At 32.0% G+C, this 22,235-nt stretch overlaps 1 protein-coding gene across 1 annotated transcript in view; it reads left to right on the top strand.

Moving 5' to 3' along the window:
* LOC111143017 (collagen type XI alpha 1 chain) overlaps positions 1-22,235 on the top strand; it is a 203,687-nt gene that overhangs the window by 83,050 nt on the left and 98,402 nt on the right. The window contains exons 13-29 of the mRNA XM_022496424.1: positions 409-483; positions 1,572-1,655; positions 3,802-3,858; positions 7,147-7,200; positions 9,526-9,579; positions 9,698-9,751; positions 9,926-9,979; positions 11,197-11,250; positions 11,363-11,407; positions 12,609-12,662; positions 13,367-13,411; positions 13,660-13,713; positions 14,171-14,215; positions 19,692-19,745; positions 21,598-21,642; positions 21,831-21,884; positions 21,965-22,009. Of these exons, the coding sequence (XP_022352132.1) occupies positions 409-483; positions 1,572-1,655; positions 3,802-3,858; positions 7,147-7,200; positions 9,526-9,579; positions 9,698-9,751; positions 9,926-9,979; positions 11,197-11,250; positions 11,363-11,407; positions 12,609-12,662; positions 13,367-13,411; positions 13,660-13,713; positions 14,171-14,215; positions 19,692-19,745; positions 21,598-21,642; positions 21,831-21,884; positions 21,965-22,009 (927 nt within the window). The remainder of the gene's footprint in view (positions 1-408; positions 484-1,571; positions 1,656-3,801; positions 3,859-7,146; positions 7,201-9,525; positions 9,580-9,697; positions 9,752-9,925; positions 9,980-11,196; positions 11,251-11,362; positions 11,408-12,608; positions 12,663-13,366; positions 13,412-13,659; positions 13,714-14,170; positions 14,216-19,691; positions 19,746-21,597; positions 21,643-21,830; positions 21,885-21,964; positions 22,010-22,235) is intronic.

Below are 22,235 nucleotides of genomic sequence, written 5' to 3'. Positions count from 1 at the left end.
TCTAATTTGAAAAGCATGTCCTAGATCGCATGGTAAAATAGACCACTTGTCTTAAGTCAGTCCAAACTCTTTAAAAATCTCTCCGTTTTTCCTCCATCCTTGAGTAGCCAATAACTTTGTGCATTATTAAAATCCTGTAAAACTAGTGCAATGAAAAACAACCCTTTCAGGGCACCTGAGTGGCTCAGTCAGTTAAGCCTCCAACTCTTGATCTCAGCTCAGGTCTTGATCTCAAGCCCCACATTGGGCTCCATGCTCAGCACTTAAAAACAAAAACAAAAACCCTTTCTAGGAGGGGAAAACAAATGCAGATTAGTTAATGTGGACTAATTTTATTAAATGCTATTTTATTTCTAAAAAATTTGGCTCTTTAATTTACTTATTAATTTTGATGATTTACTTTCCTAGGGTCCCCCAGGACGTCCTGGCTTACCAGGGGCTGATGGTCTGCCTGGTCCTCCTGGTACCATGTTAATGTTACCGGTATGGGTTTTCTTATTGCTATAAAGATAATTTAATACTTCATCATCTTATTGTTGAAAAATATTGCTGAACTGTATTACAGATCAATTAACTAAAAACCATTGTATGAGGTAGAAATACTTGAAGTCAAGCAGACTTTAGAAATGACCGGAAATTTTATTAGAGCAAAAATTTGGTCAATATCAATCTCTGCATCAGAACTAAGGTTTTGTTATTTGATTAGACTTTGACAGCAAAGCTTAGAGGTTGTTCTTAATATTTCCAACCATGTGCTTTATCCTGAGTCATATGATTAACATACATTTCATGTTTTACTTAACATAAATTTAATATGCTATTTATCACCACAGAGATAACAGTTGATGCTTTTTAAAGAAGATATATTTATATTGTCATTATTCATTGCTCAAAAATTGTTTTACCGTAAGATTGCTTTTTAAAGTTGCCCTTGTTCTCTGGGAAAACAAATAAACAAACAAACAAAACTTTAATTTGTTTAAATGCAATAAAATTTCAAGTAAAAATCAGTAAGAAATTGACTCCTGCTGCATTTTGAATTAAAATTTAAAAAGTAGCTTTAAGATTTTAGAATTTATGGAAAGATACTGGGAGGGTGAGTTTCCTATTATAATTACTTAACAAAAAAATAACAAGACAAATTTATCTCAAGGACGATTTCCACTGTATTCATAGAGATTCCAAAAGTTTTGCTCAACAAAATAGCAATTGATCTATAACCACCACTGAACTGAGTACATTTGGAATTTTTACAAATGAGTAAATAGAGGGAGGTAGCATTTGTACAGGTAAAAAATATAGGATGACTTATTCCAGATTTTTCAGAGGTTATGGAATTTAAAATTGGAAATCTCTAGTCTTTTCTACAAATGATAAACATGATCCAGAGAACTTCCAATATGGGCAGAAGAATTTTAAAAAATTCTAATTTATCTAAGTATCTTGATTCATATAAGTGACCTAGTACTTTTGTAAAATCCAACCATTTTCAGTAAATAGTTTTTAATCAATAATTAAGGCACTATTTGACAAAGGCTAATTTTGAGCTTCTTTATGTTCTCTTTCCTTAGTTTCGTTATGGTGGTGATAGTTCCAAAGGACCAACCATCTCTGCTCAGGAAGCTCAGGCCCAGGCAATTCTTCAGCAGGCCCGGGTAAGAAAGAATGAGATATATTCCCATAAGCTGATTGTGTGTGTGTGCATGTGTGCGTGTGTGCGTGTGTGCGTGTGTGTGTGTGTGTGTGTGTGTGTGTGTGTCTGCATCTGGAAGATGCTACTATTATAAACAAAATACTTCTGGATAGTACACTGAATTTGGACAGAAAAAATGCTGAGGTTATAACCTATTTTTTCCAGTAAGAATATTTTCTTTAATTGAATATTAAAGTTAAATGACTGACCCTTGCAGTATTGCCATTTATAATTCTGGCAATAACACACAAACCATAACACATATTTTCTAATTTTTTTTTGAAGAGTATTGACTGATTTACACCTAACACTCTCTATTGCTCACATACAGCTTCGGTTAAGAAAGAAATTAATGATTTATAAAAGTAAAAGAATAAGGTTTGAAATATTTTTTTTCCTGCTAATCTAATAAATTATTCAGGATAGCTCAAATAATCCAGCAAATTAAGTTTTTGTAAGCATTCTCATATAAGAAAGAAACCTTCAAATATGTATTTAAGTTCTAATCATAATCTATAATGTTTATACAAAATCCATTTTTATAATCGTTCATTAGCTGAAAGTTTCCACTATCTCTATCTTATAAGACCTATAATTATATTTAAACTCACCTCAATTAAAAAGTCTAAAGAATGGACTAGGAAAGAGTTGAAAGTTATATAATACTTTTATTCCTAGTATAGGATTTTTCTTTAAGGAAAAAGGAAATAAAGGGCTTACATTTGGTATGCATATGGACCCACTTTCTAGGTGATATAAATCATTTCTGTGATAACTTTGGATAAATTTATGAGTATATAAAATTTAACATTTATATGTCTATCATACATTTATGAGTGTATAAAATATCTGAAAACATAAGTAAAGAGTATAATTTACCCTATTTACATATTTGTTAAATCTGTCAATCTGAAAAAATGCCATTATTTGGTATATTATTATGCCATCATGTATAAAGACAGACATTTAAGAATTTGTTTACTAGACCGTGGCTTGACACTTACCTAAAAGTATTTAAAATAATTTGCTAATGATTCCTACAATTCATCTTATAAATTATATTACTTTCAACAAATTTAAGGTAATTATTTGAGCTTAAATGTTTTATGAGGCCATTGAATTCCTCATTTTATTAGACCTTTTAACCTATTTGGAAATAGGTAGCAAGCATTATAATTCCAATTTTTCAGATATTTAATCTCAAGGATTAAGAAGTGTATTGTCAAAAATCTCATGGTGAGTCAGTAGTGGAACTTTGGAGATACTACTGTTTTCATCTCATGCACTTTTCTAATATGATTTTACATATTATTTCTGTTACAATATTATTTTTTTATTTTTTATATCTGTTTTGATAATCTAAATATTCATCTTTGGAATCACTAATATTAAAAAATAGCTCACCATACTAATTTAACATCTATCAAATATTTACCCTGTGTACTCCACTTGTTCCAGCTTTTTCAAGTTTGCTAATTTCACATTTCTAATACTCAGTATCAATAGTGCATGTAATCAATCTATCATGCCTATTATTATACAAAATGAATGTATTTTTCTTGTAAAGTTAAATTTGGGATTTGGTAAAAAGAAGTGTATTAGCATATTTTCTGGTCAATCTTGCTTGCTATCTGGCTTTAACCGTTATAGTTTTTCCTAAAATATTACTAGAATCTTTTTATTTAAAGCACCTCAAATTGTTCACTTCTAAAAGGATTTTCAATGATAAGTGTGCCAGCATGTTTAAGAGACGTCTATATGTTATTCTGAAGTTTGCTTCAGAGTAGAAAAATTATAAAATATTAGATATACTAAAATCTATTTTAACTTTTATTGTTGAATATATGTCATTATAATATCATCATATTAATATATGGTACAAGATTGTATACAAGATACAATAGTTTAGAGAAAATTAATACTTGTTTAGGTCATTTGTCATTCTAGAAACTTGCAGTTCTTCAGTAATCAGGCACTCTTTCTGGCATGTAGCTATTATACCTGTGTTGATCATCTGTTACTTAGAGGTAGCTTGTGCAAGTGAATATTATGGTTTAATATACTTGTCCAGGAGAGCATCCCTGAGTTTGATCTTCTTTATTTTCTAGATTGCTCTGAGAGGCCCACCTGGCCCAATGGGTCTAACTGGAAGACCGGGTCCTGTGGTACGTTACTCAATAAGATAATGTATGTTTAAATCCACATATTAGTAGTTCCTTGTGCAGCTTGGCCAAGCATTGTTCATATTTCTAGCTGATGAAAAAAGGATACATACACGTACTTATGCTTGATTTTGTTTCCATTTTAAAAGTCTATTTCAATCCAGTCCTCAGTACGTTTTGATAAAAAAGTTTCAATGAAGAATTTTCAAATCAAATAAATACAATAAAAAATATAATTGAGTCATATATCTATTAATTTTTCAAATCATAAATATAATTTAATTGCATAATATTCCAAGTTATTAAAATTTAATTTGACATTAAATTATTATGTTAAATAGAATTTTCATCAAGGAAAAAAAGTATTTGAGGTCAGTTAAATTATTCCATAATCTGGGAAGCAAGTAGGATACTTGGCTTAAACTTGAGTTTGCCTTCAGTATTCCACAAAGTGCTTCATATATTAGAAAAATTAATTTGTCTTTTGGAAACTGTTGGAAAATGACAGTGTTTTATTTTTCCATGCAACCTTGCTAATAAGCTAATATTTTCCAAGTGGTTTTTAAAAAATACGTTCAAATATTTTGAAATGTTTACCAAATGTTAAGCAATGTAGCAATTCACAAAAAAACACAAAGATTCTTTTCAAGTCATATTTTTTCTTAAGAGAAAAGAAAATCACAGGAGTCCAACCTCAGCTCTGATTGATTTTAGAATTAATTAAATAAATAATTTCTATTTAAAGTATTTCTTTTTCTGTAAAAACAAGCCATTCTTCCTGTTCTTTCTTATGGTTTTATATATTTTCAATGTATTTTATGGAAATAGTGGTGTTTATAGAAAGCATTACTGTGAACATTAAAATCTTACATTTTAGTTACTTAGTAGACACAGCAAAATAATTTTATTCGAGTTTGAATCAAGCTAATAGTCTCCTAATTATTTAATCTGTTTTACTGATCTTATTAATTAGGATGTTCAATAGTTTTCTTCATGTATTTTATTCAAAGATTTGTTATGTAGTGTACATAAATTTTTGGTTCTCTTAGTTCAGTCTTTATAATTTGTACAGGTTATATATTTTGAAGGTTATACAGTCAGTTATATATACTCAATGATATGGGCTCATATAGAACATATGTTTTGGCAAAATAAGAAACATGGAAGAGTCTATGTTCCTTAACAAATGAAGAAACAGTTAGTATTTAATAGTTTGTTAGTGATAACTCAAATTCACATGACTGAGGAAAGCCAGCAGTATGCTAAAGCTTTATAAATCTGGGGACAGAAGAATTATCTGCATATTTTATTAAAAATAACAGTTCCTGGGGCTCCAAACTTGAGATTCTGTCATTCAGGATTGGTGTGGCAAAATATATTTTTAATGAGTGCACCAGGCTGATTCTAAGCATGTTTGGGAAATACCGCCATATATTACTTAATTTATAAATATCACTCCAGGGTCTCTGAAACTGCATTTTCCAAAGGAATTTTCCTTCATGTCATCCTGACAAGCATAAACCTTAGTGGGTTTGTAGAGGGTCAGGTAGTGAATAGCAGAAGCAGTGTAAGCATGTTCCAGTAGCAGTTCCTGTTTTCACCAAGCAATTACTGAGGGTCAGTCATACACAACGTGTTGGCAAGGAGAAAAAATTGGCAACCACATACACATTCTCAGTGTACATACATTGGATACAAGATTAATTGATTTCACTACTTAAGTCTTTGTAATGGGAACCTTTATCTTACTTAAGTATTAAAAATAGGTGTTGAGATAAAAACACCATTTTCTCTTTTATTATCCTTTGCTCCAAAACTTCAAATTATGATAGACTTTCAGATATCTGTTGATCCTAGAGTCTAAAACTATTTTATATAGAAGAAAAAAAGTCAACATTAATATATTAAGATACAAACATAAATATTCTTCCAATGAAAAATTCTTCATTCAATTGCTTTCTCTGATTGCTTTCCTAGACAAATAGAGGCTTACAGTATAAAACCTATAGGAAACATAGAAAATACTGTGGTTATTTTTTCTATTCTGTTACTGTCAGTTATTGCATGATAATTTTTAGAGTAAGTGTTTGGACAAAATAATTATAATTTGTTGAATAGGTAGTGCTTATATACAGAGAATATAATGCAGTAAATTAATTAAAAACAAATTGATTGTTCTATAAAGGTGTTCAATTCAGTGATTAATAATCTAATTTAATATAGAACCCCAGGTTTTCTCTTGAAAAAATTTAGTTGCAAGAATTCTTAATTAGGAGCATTAAGGCTATTATTGTTTAATTTTCCAGGTTAGAATATTCAGGTTACTTGACTTTCCATATTTCCTAGGAGTCAGATTAATAGTTATTTTCCTTTAGAGCCACCAGGAGGCTCTAGATAGCTAACATTTCCCAACTTAGCACGATTTTGATCTTTTTGTATAATGATTCAATACACCATTATTTGAATATATATTGACTTAAATATATCAGAAACTTCTTAAACACCCGACATATACTTCTTCTGTACGAAGTAACTGTTATCACCATGTTCAATGTTAATATCCTAAAGCTAGGGAATGAACAACAGCCTAGTATTTATTTTTAAAACAACACTTTTATAAAGTGATTTTATATTTTTCTGGTTAATGTGCCAGGTTTTTACTGCACTTTTTGAGTTATGTAAACATTTGTAAGAGGCTTTTGTCATAAGGACTTTTTCTTGTAGGAAATAAAAAAACCACTTTGGGAAAAATTCTTTGACATTATTTCAGGACAATTATAATGATGGTTGTAGCATCTGTTCTTGACATTTTATTGCTATAGAATTCAGTGTCTGGGAAATTTCTGAGTGTAAACGCAATAACATTTTGCCAAGTCCTTGCTGTATAAATGGATTCAGTGTATACCTGATTCAGTAAAAATGTGAATCAGGTATACTGTAATGTAGAACTACATCACAGTATAATAAATAGTGCCTTGTGTATTGTAGTAAGTACTGTGATGGCATGCACATTAAAGAAAATTTCAATGCGATTTCATGAAATTGGCTTCTGTGTAGTTATGTGTAAAATAGAGACTTAAAGATAGTTTACACACTGGAATGCAATAAATCTGAGAAGAGATATATTTCAAAGGGCTTGCAAATTTTATTGTATTAATTAATAAAATTATACCAATTTGATGAAACCTGTTTTGAATGGTGTTTGACTCTTTTACATGAAAATGGTAGGATAACAGTAGTTAGGGAATTATTAGTCAATTAAATGATTTTATTCTTTCTTTTTCTCTATAGGGGGGGCCTGGTTCATCTGGTGCCAAAGGTGAGAGTGGTGATCCAGGTCCTCAGGTAAAAAAAAAAAAAAAAAAAATAGTCTATTTCACTTATTTTATTTTTGACTTCATTTTATCCTGTAGGGTAATTGAAGTATTTGCCATCTGTTTTATGAGTAAAGAAATTACTTAAATTACTTTTAAGTTCATATCACCTCCTTTAATTGAAAAATCCCCAAGGGCCAGTTGACTGCCAATAACTTAATTAATTTAAACAATATTAAAAGAAGATAATAAGCTAGGATGGAAAAGGCTTGATAGTAATAGGCCTTCAGAATATTAAATTGGCTTGAGATTGTACAGAGCAGAGCACAACTACTACAGTTGTACTTTTTAATGGCCTTGCCTCAAACCCATGATATTTTCTTTTTTTTAACATATTTATTTGTTTTAACCTATCACAATTACTATTTGATGCTGAAAGTGTCCCTTACTTTGTTGTTGTTGTTGTTGTTTTTAAGATTTAATTAATTAATTAATTTATTTATTTATTTGATGCAGAGAGAGAGAGATCACAAGTAGGCAGAGAGGCAGGCAGAGAGAGAGGGGGAAGCAGGCTCCCTGCTGAGCAGAAAGGCCAATGCAGGCTCAATCTCAGGATTCTGAGATCATGACCTGAGCCAAAGGCAGAGGCTTAACCCACTGAGCCATCCAGGCGCCCCAAACCCATGATATTTTCTGTGGAGTGTAAATCTAGCATATACTTCCCGAAAGAATATTTAACATACTTAAAAGACGCTAACTTCAAACCTTTTGTAGAATTGAGGAAATTATGAGAATTGAGAACATCTGAGCTGAAAATTTTAAAAAATCTTAGATTTACATGGTACCAAATTAAAAGTATTATTTTTCCTTTAATGAATAGTAAGTAAGTAGAAATATTCAATATAAGCACATTATGAAGTCTACTTATTCTAAAAATCAGAAAAACAAAATGTGACACTTAAAAAATACATTTATTTATTTACAAGATTTTATTTATTTATCTTAGAGAGAGAGAGAGAGAGAGAGAGGGAGGGAAAGTGCAGTCAGGGAGAGGGGCAGTAGGAAAGAGAGAGAAAATCCCAAGCAGACTCTGCACTGAGCATGGAGCTCTGTGCAGGGCTCAATCCCAGGACCAGGAGATCATGACCTGAGCCGAAATCAAGAATTGGAAGTTTAACCAACAGAATCACCAGGCGCCTGTAAAAATATATTTATTTTTAAATGAAGGATCATTTTCATTAAAAACTAAGATTTGTGTTATTAGGATCATCCCTTGCCTTCCAGCTGGGAGAAAGGATAAAGTCATCTCAGAACAATAATTTTCTAAAAGACTATATTCTTTTAAACTCTAATTATTAGACAACTTTAATTTCACATTTCTATAATCAGCATTGTACAGTGATGATAAAAATTACTCACACTTTTAAATGTGTTGCATTTGCTACCACACTCATTGTAGGCATACTGTTTAACTTTAAAAAGGATATAGTTAATTAAATATAAAGGCCTATATGTGTATACCAGAGCTACATTTGATCTATTATTAGCTGTGTAATTTTATTTTTAAAAAATGTATGTATCAAGCCCCACCTAAGATTGTTTGTTGACATAACATTATATCGTAGTGCTTAAAGAAAGAAACATACTGAGAATCTTTAACCTTTAATCTGACATGGCATGGAACCAGGCAATAATTTGCATCTGGGATCACCGAATCATCTTCCAGCATTTTGTAGAGGATGGAAAGAGATATGTACCAGGCACTATGCTAAGTTGTAGGAGTATAATGGAGAAAAGACTGATTTAGTCTAAAACCACAGAATTAACAATTTAATAGGAGATTCAAATATGAAAAAAGGCTATTATATTCCGTGTGATAATTGAATAAAAGAATGTGGAAGAGGATCTCCAAAAAATAAAGGGAAAGGTGAAGAAAAAAGGGTTTGGAAAGAAAAGAGGAATGAGATAGATGGTTAGGAGTGTTTTCAGTTAAGGGAAATGTAAAACCCTAAGATTCTGAGAATAAAGTGAGTAAGGATTTTTTTAAAAGGTTAAAATATCACTTTGTATTTCTTTTGTTTAATTGTAATCAACTGTAATTGATTAATTGTAATTAATCAATTGTAATTAATTGTAAACTTAATAAAATAATATGACTTTTTTTGCAAGAAGACTTTTAGAAAAATTGATTCTCTTCTGTTTTATCTGAGCTTTTACAAAGAAATAATTTTCTTAAGTTAAAACAATTGACGTAAAGCTAAGAAGTTATAAATTTCTAAAACCATCTCTCTCAGTGTGATTCAGTTTATTGATCAAGAATTCCGTAAAATGAATAAATTGCGATGTTTTGATATAGGGCCCCCGTGGTGTTCAAGGTCCACCTGGTCCAACGGGAAAACCTGGAAAAAGGGTAGGACTGGTTTTCATTGTGTATTTTGAGGGCATCTGAAATTATCAGTTATCTTGTTTCCTTTTACTCTGTGCCAGGAGGAATCCTTTTTGCTTAGTCATGTGCTTGGCATTTTCAGGGTCGTCCAGGTGCTGATGGAGGAAGAGGAATGCCGGGAGAACCTGGGGCAAAGGTCAGGAGCTCATACATTTGTATATTCAGATCTTGTATGTCAGTTCACCCCTAAAAATTTTATATTTTAAAATAGAGTTTCTTGATATGAACAAATATTTCACAGAATTAGGGTGGGAATTAGGGTGGGAATGTGGTGATGATGATGATAATGATGACTGCTATGATTTCACAGGGGGATCGGGGATTTGATGGACTTCCAGGTCTGCCAGGTGACAAAGGTCACAGGGTAAGATAAACCATTCTGTTATTCTGTATACCGGGATAATACGGCAATTTTATGAATTTTTTTACAATCTACAGACTCTAAGAAATCAAAAACAGAAAATTAAATATTTGTGCATCACTAATTTAATACATTATTATATCCACTACATACTTGAAGAAAGATAAATAGAATTACACAGGCAATATCAATATAAGTTCTTCAATTATTTTTAAACATTAATCATGCAAATATAAATTCAGGTAGAATCTTTATGTACATGTATGTGGAAAATATTATATTTATAGAAAGTGTGGAGATTTAATTTTGCCTCTAATTTTTTGCTACTCACCCTAATTTCCCTCTTATATTTCATTTGCGGAAATATGCTTAATAGAATCTACTTCAGGCAGTCTATCATTAATATAACAATATACTGGGCACTGTATTTTATTATCCTAAGTTACATGATGCCCATAGATAGAGGCACCACAAGCTAGTTCTTGTGATAACACGGGCTTGCAATCCGGCACAAGAGCTTATAATTTGCAAAAGGTAAACAAACCACCATGCTGAACAGGAATTCAGTGGATATTTTTAGTGGGAAATTAAGCAAAGAGGCAGTCTCTCAGACAAAGAAAAACTTTGGACCTTCACATTTTTCTTCTCCAGAAGTTAGGAATGAAGATAAGACAAACCTTATGTAAACTGCAGAATATTAAAAGAAAAGTAAAAAAGAAAAGAGAACGCTAAGGATGTCTAGCAAGATATTTAGTGTATACCTACCCCCTGTCAAGAGAAATACTCAATTTTGTTTCTTAAAAAATCCAAAATTTCTTTAGCTGTCTCTAATTGTGCTGATTTATTATGAATCTTAGAAGCATAAAAAATTTAAATTAAATTAAAATCACTGAAGTGTATCTCTGTTTAAAGCAATCTTCAGCAAAATAATTTTCTGCATGATTTAGTTTGTAACAATTGCCTGAAAATCATTTGAGGTATTTTTTTTCCAAACCTTTTTGTTTTTAAAATTGAAGGAACTTTTTTTTTTTCTTAGCACAGTCATATATAAAGTCAGTTAATGTAAAATTATGATTAATCTCTGCAGTGTTTGAGAAGGACAAAGAAAGTATACATTTTCCTGCCAAATTGTCTGTACATTCAGCAGGATAGCTGTAGGATAGACTTTTAAACATTCTGCTTTATTTCATTTTCTAATCATATTTATATTTATTTAATAGGGTGAACGGGGTCCCCAAGGTCCTCCTGGTCCTCCTGGAGAAGATGGAATGAGGGTATATTAAACTTAATTTCTTTTAGTAAATATTTGAAATGAAAATGTAAGAGAACAAAGAGTCGATACATTGTCTAATTGTTTTACCCTCCCATTTATTTTGTCAATGACAGGGAGAAGATGGAGAAATAGGACCAAGGGGTCTTCCAGGTGAAGCTGTAAGCAAATTCCTTTCCTTTCAAAATAATACTCTGTTTTGGAAGAATAGTGACTGGTGTTACAAAGTCAATAATAAACTCAGGTGATAATACAGTCTTATGTAAGCTAACCAGCCAGGTAATTGTTATGGAAAAACAATTTCAAAGAAGGTGCTTAGAGCTTTGTTATAGAAAAAGTCTTAGACAATTGAAAGAAATGTGGAATAGAACATCTTTTCAGCCAAAAATCTTACCTAGTTTTTGTTGCCGTTTCTTTGTTTTATCTTATTTTTTAATATCATCAATAACTCCAGAATTTATTTATATATTTAGGATAAATGGATCTTACAACCAGAAGAAACAAAAAATTAGGTGCCTAATATATATCAGATATAAGGATAAAATGTGCTAGATTATATTGTTTTTCCATTGAATTGTACAAATGAGGAAACTGAATTGGGAAGGTTTACCCAAAGCTAGTTAATCAAAAGACCAGACTAGAGCCAGACCTCTTAATTTCAGTCCCAGCTTGTCACATTATAGAGTCTGTCAACTTAAAGGCATAATAGCTCAAGGGACTAGGAGAGGCAGTAAATTACTAAACTCATTTTTCTAAGGAAGGAAAAGAAGGTGGAGCAGATGGTGGAGGGGGAAAAAGAAGAGAAGAAACTGATTACGTTTCAAGAATAATAATTTTAAAAAATCTTTTAAGGAAATGATTTCTATTATCCGCATAGGTAGTTTGTTTAAACACCTCTTTGTTTCTTTCCCTTTAAGAATATTATCTCAAGAAGAAATTTACCTAATATAAAACAAGTAAATTAGGATTTTTCAATTTGTATCATCTATCTGATTGAATAATAAGATTTAATAAGATTCAGTGTTACCATTTAAATAAGAAAATGACACAAAAGTGACAAAAAATATTAAGCTATTTCCATTTTTAAAATTTTCCAAGTGACTCATATGTAAATTTATAGATTCAAAGATACACAGTGTATGTGCTAAAACTCAGTCAAATATGAGATATCATATCAGTCAGATATGAGAGTCAAATATGAGATATTTGTCTTATATAAAAAAGGTATTTTAAACACCACAGGCAGTGTGTTAATAGAAGATGTAGAGGTATTTTTACTCTAAACATTACATTAAAATTTCTTTGGATGAAGAAATGTATTTTGAGGGCATTTCTTATGAGGACATTTTTTTTTCCTTCTAGGGTCCACGAGGTCTGCTGGGACCAAGGGGGACTCCAGGACCTACTGGGCAGCCTGTATGTATTGTTGGAAATATTAAAAAAATTTTTTTCCAAATTTTATTTATTTATTTATTTGACAGACAGAGATCACAAGGCGGAGGGGCAGGCGAGGGAGGGAGGGGCGGGAAGCAGGCTTACCGCTGAGCAGAGAGCCCAATGCAGAGCTCCATCCCAGGACCCTGAGATCATGACCTGAGCCAAAGGCAGATACTTAACACACTGAGCCACCCAGGCACCCCCAAATATTCCAGATTTTCTAGGAAAAGCTTGTTTTCAGACATTTTAAAGCTTAAGACCACAAAAGCTTTCAGTAGACAGCAAGGTATTTACTGCTTTGTTATATTCTAAGATGCTGCCTATCAGTTAAATCAATTATTCTCCCCCCATACTCCTTCTTTCTTTTCTCTTCTTTTTAGTTTATCTACTTTATTGTTTCATGTTAAATTTCCAACATACAATGGAAAATGCTGTTATGAATACCATGGAGACTTGGATAGAAGAGTATAGATCTTGCCTTTTTCTTCATCTCTAAATCCTAAAATGATTTTTAGTTACTCTAGGCTAGTGGGTGTCATAGAATTAGGTTAATTAAAAAAAAAAAAATTCTGTTGTAGCATTTAAATTTATAAATATCCATATATATTAAGAATGTAATTACTTATATAAAATATTTGCATATATGTAAACATGTACACAAAATTTTTTTTTCTTTATTGAAGGGTATTGCAGGTATAGATGGCCCCCCAGGACCAAAAGGAAACATGGTATGTAGAAACCATCTGTAAAATAACTCATTTCTGCCATGTAGGTACTAACAAACCACTTTTGTTGCTAAATCTAAAAAATTTTGTATAACAGTTTGCTAAGTCCATTAGTTTCTGCTAGCATTAATATTTACGAGATTTTCCAGATTCTCCATAGGGAAAACTGATTTGGGACTGTTTTTCAATTGAGAAGAAAAAAAAGAACTATGTGAAATAACCCTATTAAAGACTCTATTTTTCTCTGGCAGGGTCCCCAAGGAGAGCCTGGGCCTCCAGGTCAGCAAGGGAATCCAGGACCTCAGGTAAGTCCAAGCCACCTCAGCTCCTTTAAGATATTGTGGTAAGATGGTTTCTTTTCATGAGAGCACGGACAGCCTCAGCATTCCTGGATAGGGCTAAAAATGTTTGCAGCGTGAAAGTAGGAAGATAATTCTTTTTTCCCTTTTTGAAAAATTTGAGCAAATTCACAGAGGCCCCTTTTTTCCAAGAATGAAATGAGTCATTCAGTGTTCATGAAATGCCAGCACGAATAGCCACACCTGCAGAAGGGTTCTGACTAGGATCGTATTACAGTCCCACTGCCAGAAGGGTAGCCTGTGTAAAATGCCTCACAGTGTTCCAAAACTTTCTGGGAAATGTGGGGAATGTATATACATTCTCAGGACTCATTTCATGGGAAGTAGAAGGTTATTTTTTTATTTAAAAAATGTATTCTTATGATGCAGTTCCTGACATATGAAATAAATTCTTTTAACATAGGGTCTTCCTGGTCCACAAGGTCCAATTGGTCCTCCTGGTGAAAAAGTAAGTTACTCTGTGGTTCTGGTAATGCCTGGTCACCAATTTTGTGTTGTCAACCTTAGGCAGAAGCAAAGCCTGCCTTCTGTTTTTGATAAGATGTCAAGATGGCTCAGCACATAAGAAATTAATATGAAGTAAAACCTTGAGAGTACCATGGGAGGGGAGAAGTCATTCATACGTCTCTGAACTATAAATGATAAAATTCACATAGTTCCATTTGGATAGCTTCCAAATGTGACTTTCTCAGCTATATTAATTTTAGAAATGCACTAGTATGAATGGAGTGTTTTCTCTTCATTTTGGTTCTCCTTTTCTTTCTCATTATTTAAAAAAAATGTCATTCGGTTTGCCTGCAACAAAGGGTTTCTAGCAAGATCTGATTAAGGGAAAATTGTGAAGTTATCATTCTCACCATTTTTCATGTATAAATGGCAAAGGATGTTCTTGTTAATAACTCAGTGTCTAGACCAAAACAAGAATAAATCTTTAATTAAAGAGATGTCTTTCTCCCTGATTTCTTCTGCTGGATTCTTTAAGTAATAGTTCCTGTCCCCTGTAGGTACAGTACATTGTTAGCTGGTTCTTTTTAATAATTTTTCCCCTTGTTCATTGATTTCTGTGAACATGTTATTTTTTTTTTAATAAGCAGCTTTATTGGGGTATAATTTCACATCGTAAAATTTCACTCATTCTGTGTACTTGTCAATAGGTTTTAGTAAATCTACAGAATTGTGCCACAATCAAATTTTTTTCATGAATCTTTTTATTTTATTTATTTTTTATTATTTTGTTTAATTAGCCAGCATATAATACATCATTAGTTTTCATGTAGTGTTCAATGATTCATTAGTTGCATAGAACTCTCAGTGCTCATCACCACACGTGTTCTCCTCAATACCCATTACCCAGTTACCCCAACCCTTCACTCCCCTCCCTTCCGTAACCCTCAGTCACAATCAAAATCTTAGAATATTTATACCACCTCAGAAAGAAACCTTATGTCTATTTGCACTCTCTGTTCAACCCACAGATTTAGACAACCACTAATCTGCTTTCTGTCTCTGTAGATTTGCCTTTTCTGGACATTTAATATGAATGAAACACATGAATGAATTTAAAATATGAATTTAATCACATAAATGGATATAATATGTGACCTTTGTGTTTGGCTTCTTTCATTTGGCATAAAGTTTTCAAGGTTTACTCATGTTGTGGCATACATCAATACTTTTGCTCCTTTTTATTGCCAAATGCATTCCATTAATAGAATATACTACATTTTGTTACTTATTTAGCAGCTGATGGACTTATGAGTTGTTTACTCTTTTGAGCTGTTATGAACAGTGCTGCTATGAATATTTGCATATAGGTCTTTGTGTGGACATATTTTGATTTCTCTTGGGTAGGCACCTAGAAGTGGAATTTCTGGGCTATATGGTAAATTTAATGCTTAACATTTGAAGAAGCTTCCAAACTGTTTTCCAAGTAGTTGCACCATTATTTCCTTCCTTTTAGCAATGTAGGAGAGTTCTAGTTTCTCCAGATCTTCATGGATGTTTGCTTTCCTTCTTAATTATGGTCACTCTTCTCAGCATGAAATGGTATCCCATTGTGGCATTAGTTTGCATTCCCTTAATCGCTAGTGATGTAGAGCATCTTTTCATGTGCTTATTGGCTATTTCTATATCTTCTTTGGTAAAATACTGATTCAAATACTTTGATAATATTTTAATTGAGTTACTTATCTTATTATTATGTTGTGAGAGTTAACATCAACTTTAAGTGATCTTTAAGGTACTTTTTTGTGCATATTTCCTATATAGTACAGAGATCTATTAAAGTGCCCCATGAATCAAAGGTGTGCCAAAAGTGATTTCAAATTTTTACTTTAGACCAGAAATTTTAACTTGGGCATCTTTTACCATATTTTAGATTAGCTCATCATGAGTCTACTGTATTCCTAATAAATTGTATTTGAGCATGTCTATTAAATTATCTACCATGCATTGGATTCCTAAGAGGAATTTGCTTTTAAGGTAAACTAGTATACCTGCATTCCCTTTGTTGAGCCAAAGGTAAAATATAGCAACTTGTTCACTGTACTTGTGGTGGGAAAAGAGCTGTCTTCAGCCCAAGCAGCTTCTTTTTCCAATCAGAATGTATTCAGTTTGTGGGTTCAAAAACAGTCTCTTTTCATCAAAAAAAGAAAGGAACTCAAGAACATGAGAGAAACATGTTCTATTTATATTGCATATATATATATTTTTATTTTGCATCTATATTAGTTTTATTTTCTTTATGATACACTGTATTCTATTCATTCTGGCTTGAGAGCCTTATCTCCCAAATATTGGTAAATGATGTTTCCAACTGGACCATGGTCTAATCTGACAAATAAAATATAAATATGGTCATATGTTTTAAATTTCCCCTAACTTTTATATTTTTGTCCTAAGTTATTATAGCCTGTGCTTTTATTATATTTGTGATAAAATATTTTATAAATGTGTTAATTAACTAAATTGGATAAAACAACTATATTCTTTATCCTAACATTTTGATAACATGAATATACTGAATATTTTCTATGATTTGATTGATATCAGTATTTATATCACTCATATATTAATTGCTTTAGAAAAAACAAATAGTATTATGTAACTCTATGAGTTAAGAATGAAAAAACAAGACACAAAGTAAATATCAAAGACAAGGACTTTGAAGCATGGTATGGATCTGTGTTCACTTATACTGAAGCTCTGTCACATATTAACATTGGCTAATTTACCCAAACTCTTTAGACAATGCTACTTCATGAAATTGTTTGAGGCTTAAAATGGACTATATATCCATTAAAAAAAAAAAAGACTGTGTATCTACCTACCTATCTACCTATAAATTGTTTAACGTAATACATAGAAACACAATAAATTTTCATTATTTTATTAAAATCTAAAAAATATAATATGATATTCATTCATTCAACTTAAGTCCCAGCCCTCCAGGGAAACAACAGGTAGTTGAGAAAGAAGACAAAATGTTGTGCTATCACAGAGCTTCCATTCTGAAAGAGGTGGATTGATTTTAACTTTTTTTTCTCCAAGTTTTCATTTAAATTCCAGCTAGTTAGCATACAGTGCAGTGTACAATACAACACCTGGTACTCACTGTGACAAGTCCACTCCTTCATCCCCTCCTCACCTGTTTATCCCATCTGCCCACTAAGCTGCCCTCCAGTAATTATCAGTTTGTACTCCATAGTTAAGAGTCTGTTTCTCGGTTTGCCTCTCTTTCCTTTTTTCCCCCATGTTCATCTCTTTTGTTTCTTAAATTCTACATATGAGTGAAATCACATGGTATTTGTCTTTCTCTGAGTAAATTACTTTTTTCACTTAGCTTAATACTCTCTAGCTCCACCCATGTCATTGAAAGTGGCAAGATTTCATTCTTTATGGCTAATATTCCACATATATATATTTATATATGTATTTATATATTTTTATATATGTATATGTATGTATATATGTGTGTTTGTATATATCCATATACAAACACACATGTATGTGTATACATATATCTGTGGTGTATATACATATATATACACATATATAGAAGTAGTGTACGTATACATATATATAGGTATAGATATAGATATAGATATACCACATCTTCTTTATCCATTCATCAGTCGATGGACACTTGGGTTTTTTCCATAATTTGGCTATTGTTGATAATGCTGCTATAAACATCAGGTTCTTATTAGCTATGTCTCCTAAAGCAAGGGAAGCACAGGCAAAAATAAACTATTGGTACCTCATCAAAATTAAAAGCTTCTGCACAGTGAAAAGAAACAGTCAACAAAACTAAAAGGCAACCTACAGAATGGGAGAAGATATTTACAAATGACATATTTGATGAAATGTTAGTATCCAAAAAATATAAAGAACTTACCAACTCGACACCCCAAAAAACTCAAATAATCCAGTTAAGAAATGGGCAAAAGGCATGAATAGACACTTTCCCAAAGAAGATTCCAGATGGCAAAGAGACACATGAAAATATCACTCATCATCAGGGAACTACAAATCAAAACTACAGTGAGATAACACCTCACACCAGTCAAAATAGTTAACTTAATTTTTTAAAAAAAATCACTTTATAGCTCAAGATTTTTAATATTTCTAGTTCCTTAAATATAGCAACAATAGAAAATCCATGTAGTATTGCTTATAGTTCATTGTCATAAAATATCACAGTTGCTGATAAGAATAATTACTGGAATAGTTCTGCATTTGTACTTTACATCTTATTTTGAAGAAATAAGACCACTGTCTTGAGAGCAAAAGGTAATTTATGTGACAGACAGAATATTACCATTAAAAATATAATGTTTTACAATGGTTATTACATGTTAGATTACTTGACTAAAACTGACTTTGAAGAGTGGTAAATTGAAACATTTAAATCCTTTAAGTGAGATGCAGTTATCTTTGGTTAGAAAATATAAATCGTTCAATTTAAAGATTATTGTCAATTTTTTTGTTGTTCTGTTGTGCTTTAAGTTGCACCTCTTGCAAACTCTAGATTATCAGTCTGTATAACTATAACACCTTTCCTAAATACTCTCTAGGAATGGAAATGGATATTGGGTCTAGTACCCAGGCTTGCTTATATAGCTTTTCCCTTTTAATTGTTTCTAAATTCTGCCTAATTACTTGACCAGTAAGCAATAATTGTTTGGGTTCTGGAGACTTGATAAGTTAATTATTCTCAGCAGAATGGCTGTCTTCCTATCAAGAAAAGTTTACTTCTTGTGGTAGTCATTCTTAGCATGTTCCTACTATAGTAATGGCATGTTATAAGACATTTGAAACCATCCATGGTCAAAAAGAAACTAGAGTAATGAGTTGAGTAGTTACTTGGGGTTAATAGTTGCATATTAGGTTATGTCCCTTGACATCAAAATATTAGATTTGTTTTTCTTTGTGTCCTATGAATAAGTGTCACATTATAACATATTTCTTAACACATTTGAATAATTAGTTATGTTCCATCAGTGTTACAGTATCATTATTTGAATTAGCACTTATTAATTTCTTTGATGGAAATATGCAATGTTTACTTCTTCATTGGTATAAATCAATATATTCCTGACCTATATTGTTTTTCTTTTTATTCTCTTAAGTTCTAGTTTACTATAGTAGGCAAAAACTAATTTGCAAATTTAAAAAAAGATACCTTTAGGACTACAAAGCGGGTGAAAAACTAGCATGCTTTTGGCATATGTCAGATTTGGTTTTCATTTATCTCAATACAATGTTTTCTTCATATATCTAAAAGTCATTTAAATGTTTATCACTTATAGATAAAAGCTAGAGACTTGTTAAGAATTTTATTAATAGTATATTCCTATGTAAAAGTCAGACTTTTCATTATTCTCATTTTTTAAAATAGAATATTCTCTTTCTCTATCTGAAAGGGACCACAAGGAAAACCAGGCCTTGCAGGACTTCCTGGAGCTGATGGTCCTCCTGTAAGTAATAGTTACTTGTCATTAAAATTTCTTTTTCTTTTTTTTTTTTAATTTTTTATTTGTTTATTTGACAGAAATCACAAGTAGGCAGAGAGGCAGGCAGAAAGAGAGAGAGGGAAGCAGGCTTCCCACTGAGCGGAGAGCCCGATGTGGGGCTTGATCCCAGAACCCTGGGATCATGACCTGAGCCGAAGGCAGAGGCCTTCACCCACTGAGCCACCCAGGCGCCCTTGTCATTAAAATTTCTATAAATTATCTTCAAAAATAGATTTTACATGTATTTTAAAGTTTTTTTTTTTTTAATTTATTTATTTGATAGAAAAAGATCACAAGTAGGCAGAGAAGCAGGCAGAGAGAGGAGGAAGCAGGCTCCCTGCTGAGCAGAGAGCCCGATGCAGGGCTCGATCCCAGGATCCTGGGATCATGACCTGAGTCAAAAGTAGAGGTTTTAACCCACTGAGCCACCCAGGCGCCCCGATTTTACATGTATTTTAGAAGTAGATTTTCTAAAGTCAAGTGATAAAAACAAATTGAACCAATAATGAAACATTGATCCCTCTAAAATACCATTTCATCATGTCACTTCCATATTACAAAATCTTTAAGGATCATTCAGTAGTCCTTGGATAAACTCATTCTAGTACTCTGATGCCAGAATCTCAAGATTGTCCTACGTCCTCATGAACCATCAGTGCCAGGCAAATAGATCTACTCCCTTTTCTGTCAGTATGCTCGAAATGTCTTTATTTGTATATATTTCTTATGGTCTTTTTTTTTTTTTTCCCCATAGAAAGCACTTTCCCATTCTCTCTTAAAGTCCATGTTTCCTGAGGGTCCAGGAGTAATTTCTCACCATTTGTAAATTTCCTTAACCATCTTCCATGAAAATTCTCCAACCTTCAGAGATTTCTATATGGTAGAAATTATACCATATAGCAATGGTATATGGTTTGAAACATTGCTACCATGTAACAATGTTTACTGTACCCCAATGCAAAGTAATAAAAAATGTGTAATTATATAATATCTGTAACTGATTTCCTTTAAAGATTTTATTTATTTATTTATTTGTTTGTTTGTTTGAGAGAGCAAGACAGAGATAGTGACAGAGATACTGAGAGAGAGCACAAGTGGTAGGAGAGGGAGAAGCAAGCTCCCCACTGAGCAGGAAGCCAGATGTAGGTCTGGATCCCAGGACCCTGGGATCATGACCTGAACCAAAGGCAGACAACCACCTGACTGAACCACCTCAGCATCCCTGCAATTGTTATTTTTAAAAATTTGTTATTTACACTTATTTTTTTCTCCTCAAACTACTTATATTTTTAGCTGGGATCCAAAATTTTTACTGGATGTAATTGTGATGGAGTTAAACATTTTTTGTTTACTGACTCTCAATAATTTTATTATTAACACTTTCAGTATTTGTGATCTTGCTATATTTTCTAATGTCCCATTCATATGCCTTAGCTGCCTTTTGAAGATGCATGTTTGATTATTTGATCAATATGCAAAATAGAAGTTATATTGAAACATGTGCCTTTGTGTAAGAACTAATTGATACTGGGGTTGAATTGTTAATGAACGTTCTGTATTGTTTCATGTACTTTTTCCAAACTCTCAAATACATTATGTAGTTGGTGAAACATATCCATGAAATATAACCTTGTTATGTTTCCTTCAAAATGCTACAATTTCCAATGTCATTTAAAGCCATATGCCCCGATGCAAAAGGTTCAGTATCTTTTGAAACATTAGATTAGAAAAAAAAAAAAAAAAAGGAAAAACTTCATAATGTTATAGACTACCATTAATATTGAATCTTACCAGTATTATGTTTTACTAAATATAGGGTCATCCTGGAAAAGAAGGCCAGTCTGGAGAAAAGGGTGCTCTGGTACGTTACAAAGTATCCTTGTAAATGCTCTGTCACCTTATGTCTAAGAGAAAATCTCTTACTTTTGTCATCTCTATCAACATTAGAAAAATGCCATATTCTTGTAGATTATTTGGTAAAATTATAGTGTGTGGATGAATAGCACTTTCAATGTATTATATATTTAAATAACAATGGGTCTTTTTTAGGGTCCTCCTGGCCCACAGGGTCCTATTGGCTACCCTGGTCCCCGGGGAGTAAAGGTAAATGTTATTTTTTTTCACACCATTTAATTTGAATGTAAAATATTATAATCATTTAAGTTTTCTAATTTATTCCATAGGGAGCAGATGGTGTCAGAGGTCTTAAAGGCTCTAAAGGTGAAAAGGTAAAATATAATTTATTTAGGTGATTTTAATTGCCATATATCTATTAGCCCAAAAATTTAAATTTATTCAACAGATATTTCCTTTCCCAATATATTAAATAATTACTTGATACCAGACAATGAAAGCCTGATATTTCCTGTGTAACCTTGGAGACTTTTTTGAAAAAAGATTATACCTTGGGGTGAGGACTAAATTATAGAACAGAAGCAAAGATATGTCATAAAC

This window comes from Enhydra lutris, unplaced genomic scaffold, assembly GCF_002288905.1.
Source record: "Enhydra lutris kenyoni isolate GAN:26980312 unplaced genomic scaffold, ASM228890v2 scaffoldscaffold9, whole genome shotgun sequence".
Taxonomy (NCBI): domain Eukaryota; kingdom Metazoa; phylum Chordata; class Mammalia; order Carnivora; family Mustelidae; genus Enhydra; species Enhydra lutris.
The sequence above is the reverse complement of the archived record's forward strand: the minus strand, read 5'-3'. Positions and strand labels throughout refer to the sequence as shown.